Source organism: Lycorma delicatula, chromosome 2 (genome assembly GCF_047948215.1).
Source record: "Lycorma delicatula isolate Av1 chromosome 2, ASM4794821v1, whole genome shotgun sequence".
NCBI lineage: Eukaryota > Metazoa > Arthropoda > Insecta > Hemiptera > Fulgoridae > Lycorma > Lycorma delicatula.
Window position 1 is genome coordinate 31,965,832 of NC_134456.1, and position 16,332 is coordinate 31,982,163.

The 16,332-nt window shown below is 29.9% G+C and overlaps 1 protein-coding gene across 2 annotated transcripts in view; it reads right to left on the reverse strand.

Annotated features, from left to right (window-relative positions):
- The window catches only part of Rubicon (run domain Beclin-1-interacting and cysteine-rich domain-containing protein rubicon), a 66,200-nt gene that overhangs the window by 32,491 nt on the left and 17,377 nt on the right, over positions 1–16,332 (reverse strand). For both annotated transcript variants that reach the window (XM_075358595.1, XM_075358593.1), the window contains 3 exons: positions 13,984–14,132; positions 5,246–5,429; positions 134–1,186 (listed from right to left, as the gene is read on the reverse strand). In XM_075358595.1, coding sequence (XP_075214710.1) covers positions 134–1,186; positions 5,246–5,429; positions 13,984–14,132 — 1,386 coding nt within the window. The remainder of the gene's footprint in view (positions 1–133; positions 1,187–5,245; positions 5,430–13,983; positions 14,133–16,332) is intronic.

The following is a 16,332-nucleotide window of genomic DNA, read 5'->3' on the forward strand; positions in this document are numbered from 1 at the left end:
AGATTTATACAAAACATATTTCTAAAACATAATCTAAAAAAATTTCTGATAAAATGTATAATAATACTTAATAACTGAAAAGATGAAACTTTTAACCAAATGATTTTAATAAAAACAATTGAAATAAACTTACTTGTTCAATAGCAGCAATGATGGCCTCAGATATACTAAAATGGGCATTTTCTCTATCAAGCTCTGCATTTGCTCTGGTGAACTGAGATGATGAAAGGAAGCTAGCCAAACTTTGACCTTGAGTCGGCCTAGGAAAATACCTTGTTGACATAGGCTGTACACTATTACCTCCATCTTCAATAAAGCTTTTCTTTCTAGTAACTTTCCAGCGTTGTTCTGGTGCTGATCTTATCACTGCTGTCTTAGAGTTAGATCTGATATTAGCTTTAACAGTTGAATGTTTAATATCAACTGAATGCGAATGATCATCTGATTCTTCCCATATACTGTGGGGAACATTAAACAACTTCTGGCACTCTTTCTTTTTTTTCTTTGTTAATTTACGTTCTACTTGTTTAGGCACAAAAGAATCACACCCCCCACTGGAACCACTACATCTAGGAGAAACCACTGAAGAAAGTCTTGAACAAGCAATTTCTATAGGCACTGGATCACTCTTCGGAACATCTTTCATAAATATAATATCATTATTTTTACTACTTTTTAATTTACATTTTGAGCTAATTTTACTAGGAAAATCATTCTTCTGCAATTCTTTGTAATCAATTTTAAGGACACTTGGAGATATCTTTTCTTCTTTACTTTGACCACTATTTGATAAACGTTCACTATTTATTCTAACTACTCTAGTTAAGGGTGTAATAGCAGGTGATGAAGGTTGAGTTCTACATTTATTTTTTAGTGAAACAGCAGGTTTCTCATCATTACATGTTCGACTAATGTCTGATAAACAAGGTAAACTCTGCCATGGCTTATGAATAAAAAAAATATTTTTTTTAACACTACTCATCTGATCTGTTTTATTTGAATTGGTGACACATGACTTGCACGAAGATAAAGAAGAAGATACATATGCTGGATTGACATCTATCTGACGATTAGATTCTTTTTTAGTTTCTGTATTACTTTTATCTGCTTCTCTAATCATCCTTATTCCATCAGGAAATGATGCACACCTTCGATGTGATTTCCCAACATTCCACTTCAGTAAATACTGTCAACAAACATCAAAATTCTATTTAAAACTTTGCACTATCATAACTAAGAAAATCAAACAATTCATAGTAACAATCACCCCTAACTCGGAGCAAAATTGAAATGGTATTAACAGTTATAATAACAGTTAATACAGTTAGTATTAGATTATAATAATTATTCTAACAAACATATTAAAATAATCATACAACAAAAAGTCAATATTTCATAACAAATTATATTTCATACTTAATCATATTTAAAATAAAATTGGCAAGGATTTGTCTACATTTGCTCTTTCTGCCACCTTTTACTCAAAAATTAAAAAAAAAAACCATAGTCATAGCAAATCAGAGATCGGTATATGATATATAAAACAAATCAAAATTTATAATCAAGGCTGTTAAAAAACATAATAAGCAACTTGTGAAACCAATTTTTTAACAAGAAAATGTAAATACTAAACAAACATGTTTTTTTGTAAAAGAATTTACTTTTGACAGAAAAATTTTTCATTAAACTTAACCTAAATAAATTTATGATTTTAAAGCACCAACTAACAAAAGTGTAAGATAGGTGAAAATTTCTTAAATTAAAATTCCTCAAATTATGGTAGCATTCTAAAGGTCTAATAATGGTGTATTTAAAAAATATAGTTACTTCAATATTAAGCCCAAAAAACGGTCTTTGGGCTAAATGACCATAGTAGCTGATGCATGTAACTTCAAAAATAAATAAATAAAATGTAGTCTCCTAAATGCAGATCTAAATTTATAATCATAAAAATTATTTAGTATTAGATTATAATAATTATTCTAACAAACAATTTAAAATAATAATACAACAAAAAGTCAATATTTCATAACAAATTAAGAAAGATCTGTTAGAACTTACAAAAGCAAATTAGTTAAAAAAAATCAAGACTTCTCAAAAAAATAATCATTACAATTACTATGCATTAAAATAAGTAAGTGCTACAAAAACCTGTGTGAAAAGTATAATTTTAATTACAAAAATAGTAAAGCAAGAGGAAATGTACTAACACTGCCTGGAAAAAGAAATTATTGCTGGTGAGGAGATACAAAAACAAAAATAGTGAATGTAATGAATAGTATGTATGTAATGTTCTCTATCCCACAAGGGTTTAAACCAGTCACACACTAGCCAAGCCACTGACTGCACTGACTTGACTGACTAAAATAGTTAATTGTTAAAATATGAACTTTTTTACCATCAATTTATTTCATGTCTATTTTCATTTAATTTTAGCTGTACGAACCTTTTCAACAAATTCATAGCTCCCTCCTTAAAATACAATTAATTTTCAGTAACAAGTTTTTCAACAAAAATTAAAATGTGTAAACATTTATAAAGGCATAATAAATAAAGTGGAATATTTAACGCTAAAATAATTTAATAAAACTTGAGATTTATCTAGAAGAGAGTTATGTATACACTTTGAGTTTTGTAAACTGTTTAGAGTTATGTAATCTATTTTACATTGTCCATTGCAGTGGAACATTGATTACCTGGATTGACATTTGTAAAACCAAATCAGGAAATCAAAAATTCCAGATAATTGGAAAATTGAAGAAAGGTTTATTATACGAACTAGACATATCATTCTAATGTTTAATGATTATCAAACTGAATAAAAATACAAAAATATATAAAAATAATTTCAGTAAAATAAAAATGATACTCAGAACATAGATGCATACAAAGTAATAAAAAGCAGATACAGTAACGCATTAGAAAATCAAATTAGTAGCAATTTGCTAATAAAAGAATCAGAATTTACAAAAATTATCTGAAAGAAGTTAAAATTTACTACCTTAAAATTTTATAAAAAATGTAATTTAGAAAACTTCTTAAAAAACATACAAAAAACATATTGAAGAGAATTTGAGTTAAGTTACTGTGGGTAATAAAAATACAATTTCTTAAAAATTATAAAATATCAAAAAAAACTACAGTATGATAAATCTAATGAAATAAAACTTAGTGGCAGTTGTTAATCAAAATGTACCTTTAAAAACACTATAAAAAAATCTGGAATCTGTATTTGCTTCAATGATGATTTTCGTTTATGAGCTGCAAAATCACATAATTGGTTTGTACAAAGAATCTGTGTACTATCACATTCTTTTTGTTGCTCCAACGAGTCCATAGCAATAGACAAATATTTATGAACTTTCTCATGTGATGACCCTGGGTGCAAGTTGTCACCTTCTTCTTCAGCTGCTAGCTGATCCATCTTTTCATACGGCCTCCCTCTATGATGTATCATTGTTCAACATTTTTTACCCTTGATCGTTACCACACTGATGATCCATCAACATTGCCAAATTTGTAGTCTATACAGCCTGTTATCTCTTCAGTAAATTTTGCTATATTTTCAACACCTTCATGATGCAATTTCATCAGTCTCTCTAGGCATTATTTTATTCCACACTGTTGCCAATGTTATTGCTTTTAACAAAATGCCATGCATCAGCTACCATGTATAACAGCAGTCTTTTAAATTAATATCTCTGATCATCTTAATCGTGCTGCTTACACCATCAGCTAAAAGAATGTTTTCATTAACTGTTTGCAGTAACGGTATTTCAGAGAAACGATAACCTCTTGATCCATTAGTTGTAAAATGTATCTAACGTTTGAAGGTAGAAACAGAACTTTGAGTTTTCCATCCTCTCTTTCTAAGAAGCATGCTGCTAAAGGATAATGCTAAATAGGTACATCATCTAACATCAAAAGAACGTTTCCATTTTTATCCATAATCTGTTGGTATTTTTTAACTTCTTATATTAAGTAACTATTATACCAATCTGAAAAAATTTACAAGTCATTCATATTTCCTTCTGGCTTTTAGGTAATTGGAACAATTCACACACCTTTAAAAGCATGTGGTCTTTCTGATTTGCCAGTCAGAACAAAAAGTTTTATCGGTAATCTCCACTTTCAAAACCACTAACTGACGTCAATCTTCTTTAGATATTTTGTAGCCTGGAGCTGATTCTTCTTTGCAGGAAACTAGTTTTCTAAGAAAGAGCATTCCATTCAAGGCTCTTTTTGTCAACATTATAAGTATTATACTATTACAAAAGTATTACAAAGTGTTCGTCATAATCTTTCTAAAAATCATGAAATTGTTGAATAAATTTATTTGCCACTGGGATATTTGTTGATAATTTTTTCCTTCAATTTCAAGTTGCCAAATTCTATGTTAAAAATGTCAAATCCACCCTGTACTTTCTTTACAATTTTCATCTCCATTAAATTAATGGCACTGTCTCATCACCCTGAGCTGGAAATGACTTAAATTTAAGATCATAATTCAGAAAAATTATAAATATAGATACAGCATTTCCCATAAATTCTTATAACAAAAAAAAAATTTTAATTAAATTAAATAATTAAAAAAAATTTATCCTAGCAGATTTTTAAAATTACAATCTAACAGAATTAATTATCATCCTTGAAGCATATATGTTTACAGTATTAAAAATAAAGGGCATTAATTGCCTTTTAGGAGATGGGGAATCTCCTTTAGGAGATATATTTTAAATGGAAATTTTTCCATAGTTAACTTTTAACGCCTTGACAACTTTAATTACTTTTACAGAACACAAAGTGCACAGTATGTAAAATTACACTGCTAACTTGCCGATGAAAATTATGGTAGAATAAAATGTTCTTACACAACTGATATTTTAATAATTTACATGGTTTTAATAAATGAAACATCAAAACAACATTTCTGTTTTTTTTTTAATTTTACTCACAGAAATCTTAATATCTGTTTGTTTCATAACATGATTAGCCAGCAAATTACAATATTAACATATGAAAAATAATGGTGTAAGCTTCATTCAATGTATAACCTTTACTGCTCACCTAATGAAGGTGTTGTCTGAATAAATATAAGCCTACAACTATCCTCAAGTTCAATAATCACTTTGGCAGTAGTATTGAGTTTTACACTTGCACATCAATACAATCATATAAAAATACATACATACTTATACTTATACAAACTTGAAAACATTCTTATTTTTATATGAAGATTACTTACTAAACTGGGATCTATGTCTGTTAATAATGACAACTGGTTTTGCTCAACAGCCTGTAAGCAAATTAATGTAGCTTCACTATATTTTTCCTGGCAAAGGAATGCATTTGATTTAAAACATGATGAGAGATGTTCTCTATCTGTTAATAACCATGCTAACTTCTGAGACAAACTATGAGATTCCAGACTGAAAAATGAAACAAATATAACAGTATTATCAATAGAGTAAATTAGATTTATAAAAAGTAATCAATTTTTTTGTTTTGATACACATAATGTACACATGTTTCTTAATTCTGAACTATTAAAAATAGTTCTTTTTAGACTAACTAGGTTAAAATTTAACACTTTTCTTACTGTCCTTCCACTTCCTTTCCCATTAAGTATTTTTCAAGTTTACCTTTTTATGATTCTTTTATCACTCTTTTTTGTTTTCGAATTTCTTCTTACAGAAAACTCTTTATCCTGAAATGTCTTTTTATCTGTTCTTTATTAATTTCTGATTTTATAAGATAAAATTTTCTATTCCTGCCCTGTTTAATTAAATCTTTCTTAACTTTATCAGAATATGTGCTTTCATTTTTTCTTTCTAGATAAAACGAGGATAGTTTTCTTGGCAATTCTGTAAAACTCATCCTTAAAATGCGGCCTATGAAACCCAATCTCCCTTCTGCATTATTTCTGTTATTCCTTTAAATCTCTGGTATAGCACTTTGTGGTGGACGGAGTTTATATATATATTGTCATCTTTTATAAAACCAAATATTTTCCTTAATTTCTTTTCTTTCTTTTTGATTTCTTTTAAAAAATCCTTGTAGATCAAATAAATATGTGTTATATAAAACATATTTTCTTACATTCTGCAACATACAAGGCTTCTGGGCAAATCAATGTATTCAAACGCCTTAATTTTGTATTTGTAACGAAAGATTTTGTGCTGAATATGTTTTTGGAAAGACAATAGACAATTCCACCTTGTTTGTCTGATTTTTAAGGTTATTTTTAGCTTGCTTTCTATTCAATAGTTTCTCCAAGGTATTTAAATGTTTTTTTTCTAATTTTTCTAAACCTCATTTTTAAAAAGGTTGAAGCAATCTTGATATTTGTCATATATTATGTTTTTTCCAAAGATGTTTTTAGGGCTATTCTTTCCGCTGTTTCTTTCAGCTGTTCTACTGCTACTGCGGGAACATCCAACAAAATAACCAAATCATCTGCAAAGGTGTAATGTTCTTCTTTGTACAGGAATACATCATTTTCCTATGCCAATCTTTAGGAGGGTACTGTTTTGTTCTTTACATTATTTGTTTCACCACTCATGGATAAATATTTCTAAGAAGATTGAAAACCATTGTAAAAGTTCATCATACTGTCTTACTCCATTTTTTTATGGAAAAAGTATAAGAAATTTTGCTTAAAAATGTAACTTCAAAAGTTGTGTTTATTAGTACTTCTCTGATTCTTCTTCTTCTTTTTTAATCCCTTAATAAACATATGGGCGAGAATGGGTAAAGTGTGTAAAGTAAACTGTGTGGGTGTCGCTGGAAAATGAGTATTGTGTACAATATTTTTCCAATGTTTCCAGATAGTAGCTGCGAGTTTTGCGTCAGCTACTTACTTGCGTCAGAGATTTAGTCTCTGGAGTATTAGATCATCCTCAATTTTTTTAACCCATGTTTAAATAACATCTTTAACGCGGTTCATTAGATCTTCCACTGTGCAGGTCATTGTCTCTATAGGAGATGGTATGGAAGTCAGTATTCATGCATTTGGCATACAGCCCCAAACCACTGCAGCCCACACTTTTGTATTTCGAGTTCAATTGTAAATTGTTCATTACATTTCAGCCTGATTGAATGATTTCACAGATGATCACACAGTGATACACCCAGTATTTCCCACACGCATCGCGTTTGGAACACTTGAAATTTGTTTAGGTCATCTTTCAGTAGTATCCATGTTTCTGATCCATCAGCAAGACTGGTAATATGAGTGCACAGAACAATTGGATCTTAGTCTTCAAGGTTACAATTTTTCCTCCATAGGCAGCAGTCCATTGGTTGGAAGGCAGCAGTTGCCTGGCCAATCCTGCTGCAGATTTCTGCAGATAACGAAATTTTATTTTCTTGGATTAATTATCCTGGTATTTGAAATTGTCAACCTGCTTAATCTGTATTCCAGCCAGGTAAACAGCAGATGGTGAGCCATCAGTCATTAGAACCTTGGTTTTTTCAGCATTAATTTTGAGACTGTATGGCTGTGCTGTGCTGCACTCGCAATGTCATACAGGATGCCTTGTCGTCTTGGGCTCATCATCTGAAAATATAGTGCTATCATCGGCAAACATTAGATCCGTCACATAGCCATTTTTGCCGTATTGGATACCACATTGGCCATTGAAGGCTTTCCGCATAATTGCATTAATAACAGTATTGAATAGTAAGGGCAAGATGACACAGCCTTGCCTTACACCAGTTTGTATTGGAAATCCATCAGACCTGCAGAACCATCCATCAAATCATTATGGATGCATATGCAGCTGCTAGACACACTGTACATTTCTGTGAGTAGTCTGAAGGTACTCACAAGTTAGCAGGCACAAGTTCAGACTTGAGTGCAGCCCATAATACTGGCCAATGATGCTATCAAATGCCACCTTGAAATCTATGAATACAATGACTGCTTCCCGCAGCAAATTTGCTTTTCAAAATTTCTCTGAGACTGAAAATATGATCACAGCAGCTTCTAATTGGGCAAAAACCAGCCTCTCAAGACGCTTCTCTAGATGTTGCTCCAAATGTTTCTGTAGTTGACTTTGAATAATTCTAATAAAAACTTTCCCAGTTATCGATAAGAGGCTTATGCCACGGTAGCTTTTGCATTCGCAATTGTCACCCTTCTTTAGTATCAGTATAACAATCACTTGTTTCCATGCTGTAGGAATTTTCTCCGTTCGCCATACTAGCTGTAGTAGTGACTGTATGCGATTGACAAGGATATCACCAGCTGCTTTACACGCTTTAGCTGCTACTCCATCAATCCCAGGCACTCTGTTGTTTTTGAGTAGTTTCATCACTATTGATTATACTTCTGGTTAACATCCATGGAGAATACTAAACTTATTTCAAACAGGTGATTGAATGGAAAGCTGATTTCCATTCAACTTGAATTTTTTATGTTTCCCATAAATTTGGAAATAATTTTTTGAAATTTTGGAGTATTTCTTCTGGGATATATTTTTATAAGTTTCACTGGTATGGTATGCTCGCCAGATGCCTTATTCTTAAGGTTTTCTATTTCTTTATTTTCATCCTTTGAGAGGTAGAGAATCTGGTAAAATTTCTTTCAGATCATTTGTTTTTATCCTTTCTTTTGGAAGGGTTGAAATTTAATAATTTTACAAAATATTTTGCCAAAGGTTTAGAATTCTCTTTCTTGTAATGCATTAATATCCCGCTTTAATTTTTAAAACATAAGAGCTTGGTAGTGCTAATTAATATTTAAATGTGTGGTAAAAGTCTTGTTTGTTTTTTAAGCGTTTGATTTTTGTTTCTTAAAATTTTGCTATTTTTTTTTTTAAGTTCACAAAGTCGTCCAGATTTTTGGTAAGAGCACACACCTTTTCAAAGGTGTGTGCTCTCTTATTAAATAACAAGACTAATGCTACTACAGAAAACCTGTACATCTGCCAAATTCGTATGACCAACAGCTGTGTAGCATGAAGCCTTCTATTTCAATTATTGCCACACCAGTTTCTGTAGACACATTAGCCTGGCCGTGGCCTTCATTTGGATAACATCTATTATTTTGTTTTGCTGAAAAAATGATAAGTGTTTGCTCTAATAAAAATTAGAACAAAAGATTGTAAAATTTCATATGAAACTTGGTAAAAACCACTACTGAAACTTATTTTTTATTAAAAAAAAAAAAAGTGTATGACGATGAATGTTTAGCATATGAACAGGGTTTTTGAGAGGTTTAAGCATTTCCAAGATGGTCGAGAAAACTCTAAAGATGATGTTCGCCTGGGTCGCCCTTCCACGTCAAAAACAAATAAAAATATTGAAAAAACTGGTAATCTGATCCAATCTGACTATCAGTTAACTATTCTTGTCTTTATTCAAGGTCCTTGCTCAACTCCATGAAAAAATAAGAAAAATACGACCCAATTGTGGAAGAGCAAGTCATGGGTTCTTCATCAGGACAAGACACCGGCTCACACTGCATTGTCTGTCAAGACATTTCTAACCAAGTATAACATCCCAGTGTTAGACCATCCACCTTATTCGCTTGATCTAGCACCATGTGACTTTTATCTGTTCCCAAGGTCAAATCTGCATTAAAAGGAACAACATTCCAGACCATTGAAGCTGTGAAAGAAAAAGTGGCACGCATCATGAAAGAGCTCACCGAAGAAGACTTCCAGCAGTGTTTTGAACAATGAAAAATTCACCTAGAGCATTGTAGGGATAGAGGAGGTGTGTATATTGAAGGGAACAATAACTAAATGTACAAATTTAAAATAAAATATTTTACAGCATTAGACTCGTTATTTAATAGCCACACCTCGTATGTTTCTACTTAGTGACTAGAAAGATTGTTTTACTGCTACATCTTTGATTCTTTAAGATATTCTGCACAAATAGGGGAATTATTTAAATTTTTTTTCTTTAGTTTCAATTCTTATATTTATAGTTATATATTCTTTTGGGAGTTGCTCATTTTCTATTTAAAATAAACTTTCTTTTATTCTCATTAAGTAATGGCCCATATCTATTTTCACTCCATTTTGAATTTAACATTTATTATTTCTTTGAAGTTTTTACAAAAGGTAGAGCAAATCAAATTTACATTTGGAAAGTTCCACATTTTTTAAAGTTTTTAGGAAATCTCATACAATGTATGGACATTAATTTTAAGTAATAACATTTTCTGAGTTTACTATCAATACATTTGTCATCATTTTCGTTGGATCTTTTGTGGGCTGAATATTTTCTGGCAATTTTAGAAATTTTTTCTCTTTATCTACTTTAACATTGAAATCTCCAACCAAACTTTTTATGTTACTCTGAAAATTGGAGCATGAGGATATTGATAAAGTAAATATTTTGTTTCCAAACTTTATTATTAACAAGAAGACTCTGTTAGAAGGAGATTCAAAATTTATTACAGAATTTAGACATTTTTGTTTATAATAAATGGAGTTCCAAGTAGTGGAATTGACATATACATATTTTGTTTGGTTTTCCTTCTGAATTCTATATTCTTCAGATTTGAAATAGCTTACAATCTAACTATATCATTTCCTGGATTGTTAAAATGGAGATTTTACATACATATAAAGCTTTTAAGATTTCTTTCAGTTTATCATTTTTAAAATAGAATTTACATTATTCACTCCAACAAAAAATAATTTTGTTTACTTTAAATTCTACTTTTAGGGTTTTCAAAGAGATTCTGAACTCTTGACAATAGCATGTTGGTTAGACTCTTCAGAATCCATGCCCTCTTGAACCACTTTAACATCGGTGGATTTTCCCAAAGGATTACCACCTGAAATACTTTTATTTTCAAATAATTTGACAATCATGCTAAGAAAATTGTTAATAATTTTCTGTAGGATTCTAGACTAGAATTGTAAATTGCATAATTTTCAAAATTCATTTCATCATTTTCCTTTTGAAAACCAGTTTTGCAAGGACACCATGTGGAGATAAGCCATCAACAGCGGCTCTAACCAAAATCTTGTCTGAAAAATTTCCACTAAATATTTTGCAACAAATATTTTTTCTTGCAATGAAAATTAAACCCTCTAAAATAGTAGTTTCCTAAAAGTAACCCCTTAAAGAACTACTTATTTTAGTTTTTCAAGAAATTAGACGTAATTCATTAAAATTAAAAAACATACATTTTCTGAGATATAGTAGAGCAGAATTTTAAATTTAGAAAATCTTTTTAAAAATGCATTTAAAACATAAAAAGAAACTGATGTGCATACATGTGTAACATGTTTGTCGCAACACTGCAAAGAAAACAATTCAAATTTATTTGAACAATAAGTTTAACAAGTAAAATCAGGATATTCTGATTATGTTTATAAGATTGTATTTAAGATATGAGGTTTGATCAAAAAATATGTGAATTTTTTAATTTCCTGGCTGTATAACTCTTAATTGTCACAACTTTTTAGTTGTGTTGGTACACTTGTCTCTAATGTATATTTACATAGGTAACCATATTGGATACTTAGTTTATTGTTGGCTGTCGTAAAGGTTACAAATGTTTTGATATGGTCGGTGATTTTTAAGTTGTGGAAAAAATGGAACAAAGTATTTGCATTAAATTTTTCTTTAAGAGTGGAAAAAAGTTCAACACCAAATTGGAAATGTTGACTGCAGCTTTTGATGATTCTTCTATGAGTAAAACAAGTGAACAAATGTTGTAAACATTTCCAAGAGAGCCATGAAGATGTTGAAGATAATGAGCACCCTGGATGTCCCAGCACATCAACAACGGATGACAACTTCAAAAAAGTTAAGAAAATAATTATGGACAATCGCTGAATCACTATCGTAGAAGTTGCGAATGATGTTGGCACATCATTTGGCTCATAAAATTTTTTTGGATGTTTTGGGCATGAAATGTGTGGCAGCAAAATTTGTTCCAAAATTGTTGAACTTCAACCAAAAGCAGTGTCAAACAAATAATGCTCAGGAATTGCTGAATGAAGTGAATGACGGTCCAGAACTGCTCAAATGGTCATAACTGGTGATGAAACATGGGATATGGGTATGATGTCAAAAGGCTAAGGCCCGATCGTCCCAATGGAAGGTTTCTGAAGAGTCAAAACCAAAAACGCTCATCAAGTTCAATCAAGTGTGAAGGTTCTTATCACTGTGATCTTTGATTTCAAAACCTTAGTGTACCATGAGTTTTGTACCAGGTCATACGATCAAAAAGGAGTACTACCTGGAAGTTCCACACTGCTGGATTGAAGCAATCTGAAGAAAAGGTCCAAATTTGTAGCAAAACAATTTATGGATTCACCTGCTCACACTTCACTGTTTGTTCATGAATTTTTGGCCAAAAACATCATCGTTGTGATGCCTCCCCTCCATATTCACCAGACATGGCCCTCATAACTTCTTCCTATTCCCCAAGCTGAAGAGGACATGAAAGAACAATGTTTTGTCAACATTGAAGAGATAAAGACAGTCGCCGAAAGAGCTAAACAACATACTATTAAAAACTGCATTCCAGAAGTACTTCAAAGATTGGAAAAAGTTCTGGCAAAAAATGTATTTTGTTTGAAGGAAAGTTCTTTTTTGATAAAATCAATATTGATGAATAAATATGGATTTTTTTTTTATGAAAACTAAAATTCTGTCTATTTTTTTATCAAACCTCATATTTTTTCAATCTTTAATGTTATTTAAATATACAAAGTGAGTCAAAAGTATGGAAACCCCTCAACAAGTTTAAAATCATTCCAGGTAGAATTATATAACTTTTAGGAATAGGTATTGGTCAACTACTTCACCTTTTGATGAGAAATAAATGGTAACACTCTTTGTGTGATACATAATTTTAAAGGTCTCTATAAAACAAGAAAGATGATATAATTAAAAAGTTGGTAAAAATGTCTGTAACCAAATGGCGGCAGGATAAAATTTGGATTTTGAAAAAAAAATTAAATTGATAACTGTTATCACAAATAAATTTATAAAAATTTTATTAAATGAAAATTATCGAATAAATTTTTTAAAAAGAGATTATTTATTTAAACAAACCGTTTGCTTATTATATTTAATGTTAATAAATCTTCAAAATGTCGTCCTTCTCTTTTTTACAATATCCCAGTCGGTTTTAAATCAATTATTCACTGATTCACTAGTGATATTTTATGCTGATTCTCAAATTCTTTTTGTAAATCATTGAAATCTTTGAGCTTATTACATTAAACAAAACATTTTAAGTGGCCCCATATAAATAATCTAATGGTGACAAGTCGGGTGATCTTACTGGCCAGTCTATTTAATCCAACCAATGGCTTCCACGAAAAAATAAATTAAAAATTTCATGTACCTGAAGACCGAAATAGGGCAGGGCATCATTTTGTTGAAACCAAATGTTTTGGAAGTTTGGGCCATTAATGTTCTGAATGTTTGAAATGATGTGGTCCAAAAAAAAAATCCAAGTTTTATCCCACTGCCATTTTGGGTACACACAACATTTTATTTATACCATTTTTCTTGTCTTAAAGACACCTTTAAAATAATTTATCACACAAAGGGTGTTACCATTTAAAATATTTGAGTTAAAACCCCTGGGCCATCCCCCAAGAAGGGGTTGAAATTCTATTTCTTCTCAAAAGATAGACTAGTTGACCAATACCTTATCCTGAAAGTTAAAGTATTCATCAGGAACAGTTTTAAAGTTGTTGAGGGGTTTTCATATTTTTGACTCACTCTGTAGAGTCTAACAAAATACATTATTTTATTTATTACATTTTTATAGATTTATTTTTCAAATCAAAATATTTTTCCCAATTACTCAATTTTTTTCCCTGCAATTATGCATTTTTAGATTTTCCCAAAATTATCAATTTTTAAACCTATACTACATTTTTCATAAATTAAGGTAAGGAATATGGTATGAGACTAAGTTAAGATCTATAGTTAGAACTGTAAAATAAAATATTAATATAAGACATTTTTTAATAACTAAAAAATAAAAATTACCTTTTATATAGCCATGCTTTAGCTTTATCTTTAGGACGGTTGGGAGAATGAGGTGTAGTGTTTGAATCGCCAATAAAAGTTGGAGAAGCGGCTAATGATGGCTGCAACCAACTCAACCCTTGTATAAAAACCCAACAGTCTGGTTCTCCCTGAAAAAGGTACCAGGTTCTATAAGAAAGAATAAAAATTTAAAAATTTGAAACTCTACCATAAAAATTAATATTCTCCTAAAAATTGGAAAAACTTACAGAAACAATTAGAAATTTTAAGATAATTACTGAATCTGAGATACAAACAATTTGCTAATTATCTAAAAAAGAAGTTTTAAAAATTAAATTTCTTTAAATAAGTTTATAACACCTCTGTTAATGTAATTACAAAAATGGATAAAGAGCAATTTCAAAATTTGCCATCGTAACTTACTGTGGTCTGATATATGGAAAGACAGTATTGAGCGTTTTAATAGAGAAAAAGTTTGGTTCTTTACTTCTTCACTGAAGTGTTACTTCTTCAGAAACTAACTCAAAATCACTTAACTGATTTAATTAAATGAGGCTTTCTGTGAATGATTTTTCTCAAAAAAGGCATTACAAATCTAATATTTTTAAACCAGTCTGAGTTATTAAAAATCCAGTTTCTGTCACAAAATTTTGCTAAACCAATTTTTATTTAATAAAAAAAATAATAAGATGTTGATATCAAACCAAACTTTAACAAATGTTAAAACTCAAACAGTTGGAAGGAACAAAATTAATTTAATAGGTATTACAAATGTGAATCTTACTCTTGAATTTAACATTAAACAAGTAATAAGGCATCAATAACAGGTAGTAGTAAGATATATATCAATAATTTTATAATAATGTACATTGCTAAAGATTAATTAGCCTAAAAAATTTTAACTATCGCATTTTCTCAGAAAAAAAGGATTTTATTATAAAAATAAAAATCATTAGAATATATTTTTTGTAGTGGTGCCAACTGCTAAGATTTTAATCATGAAAAATTCCAACAGCATAAAATGTAATGCATTCATTCAATAATTCTCAATTATTTTTTAAGATCTACAAAATCAATACTAAACATAGCTTTCACTCAGGAATTTTAACTTATGAACACCCTTCAATTCAAAGATGCTACTTCCAAAGATATTCAATTACAGGCATAACCATTAGGGAGAAAGAAATATAATTTACTGTTTCATCCTGGAAGCAATTATGAATCTATCATTTTTTCTGTATGAAATGCATTCAGTAACTTTTACTATCATCAATGACATTTTTGCAAATGTCAATGTTTCAAGACCCCTTACACCAAAAATATAAAAAAAAGTTACATAAACTAGACATTAATGTTACACAAAAGTTACAGGCATTGGTGGTATAAAAATTGGGACAAAATTAAAAAAAGGAGAATGGTTAGTTTCTGCAATTTGTTTTTTATTTTTGACTTTTTGTACAGTGATTGTGTAAAATTAAGCTTTAGTGTAATGAAAGCACTTATTATTTAAAAGTCAATCAGATTTAGGGATGAGGGATATTCGAAATTATTCCTAAACAGTTTTTGCTTCAGTTGAAATTTGGTAGAAATATTTGGGTACATATTGGTATATACCCCAGCTTTGGCGACTTTTGATCCCATTGGACAAGGGGCATCACAATCACCATATTCTCTTTAATGTAGTAAACAATAACTATTTTTTTGCCTTGCTGAATAACATTACACTAAATTAAGCCAACTTATTAAAATAAATAATTACTCCAAAAAATAACCTTTAACTCCCAAACACCAAGGCTGAATGGTACCTGAACTTAAAATACTTTTTAAAAATAACACTGACTTTTTAAAAAATAAAAAGTCCAATGGGATCTGACTTAATAATTTTAATAATTTCTGAAACTTTAATGTTTTTAAAGTTGTTATATCAAGTTGATGTTGGGCAACAGAATCAAATGGAACCTAAAATTTTTACAACAAATTTTGAATTTGTTTTTTCTTAATTATACTTTTAATACTGCATAATTTTTAAAGAAAAATATCATTTGACAAAGAGAGTCAAAACAAACCCACATTTTTACTGAACATTTTAACCTTTTTCATAACTGTACTTAATATATTGCATAATAAAATAATATATAAAAACTCTATGGCATACTTGTAATACAAATCTGCCTTAGGCAAAACCCACAGTTATTATATAACCATTTGCCGGTTTTTTCTTTAAAAACTGAACCAAATTTATGTTAATATAATCTTTTTAAAATTACAAAACATAGAGCTTACAGTCCCTTTTTAAATTTCAGTCAGTTCAATTAAAGTTCAGTTTAATTTACAGTCCCTTTCTGAATT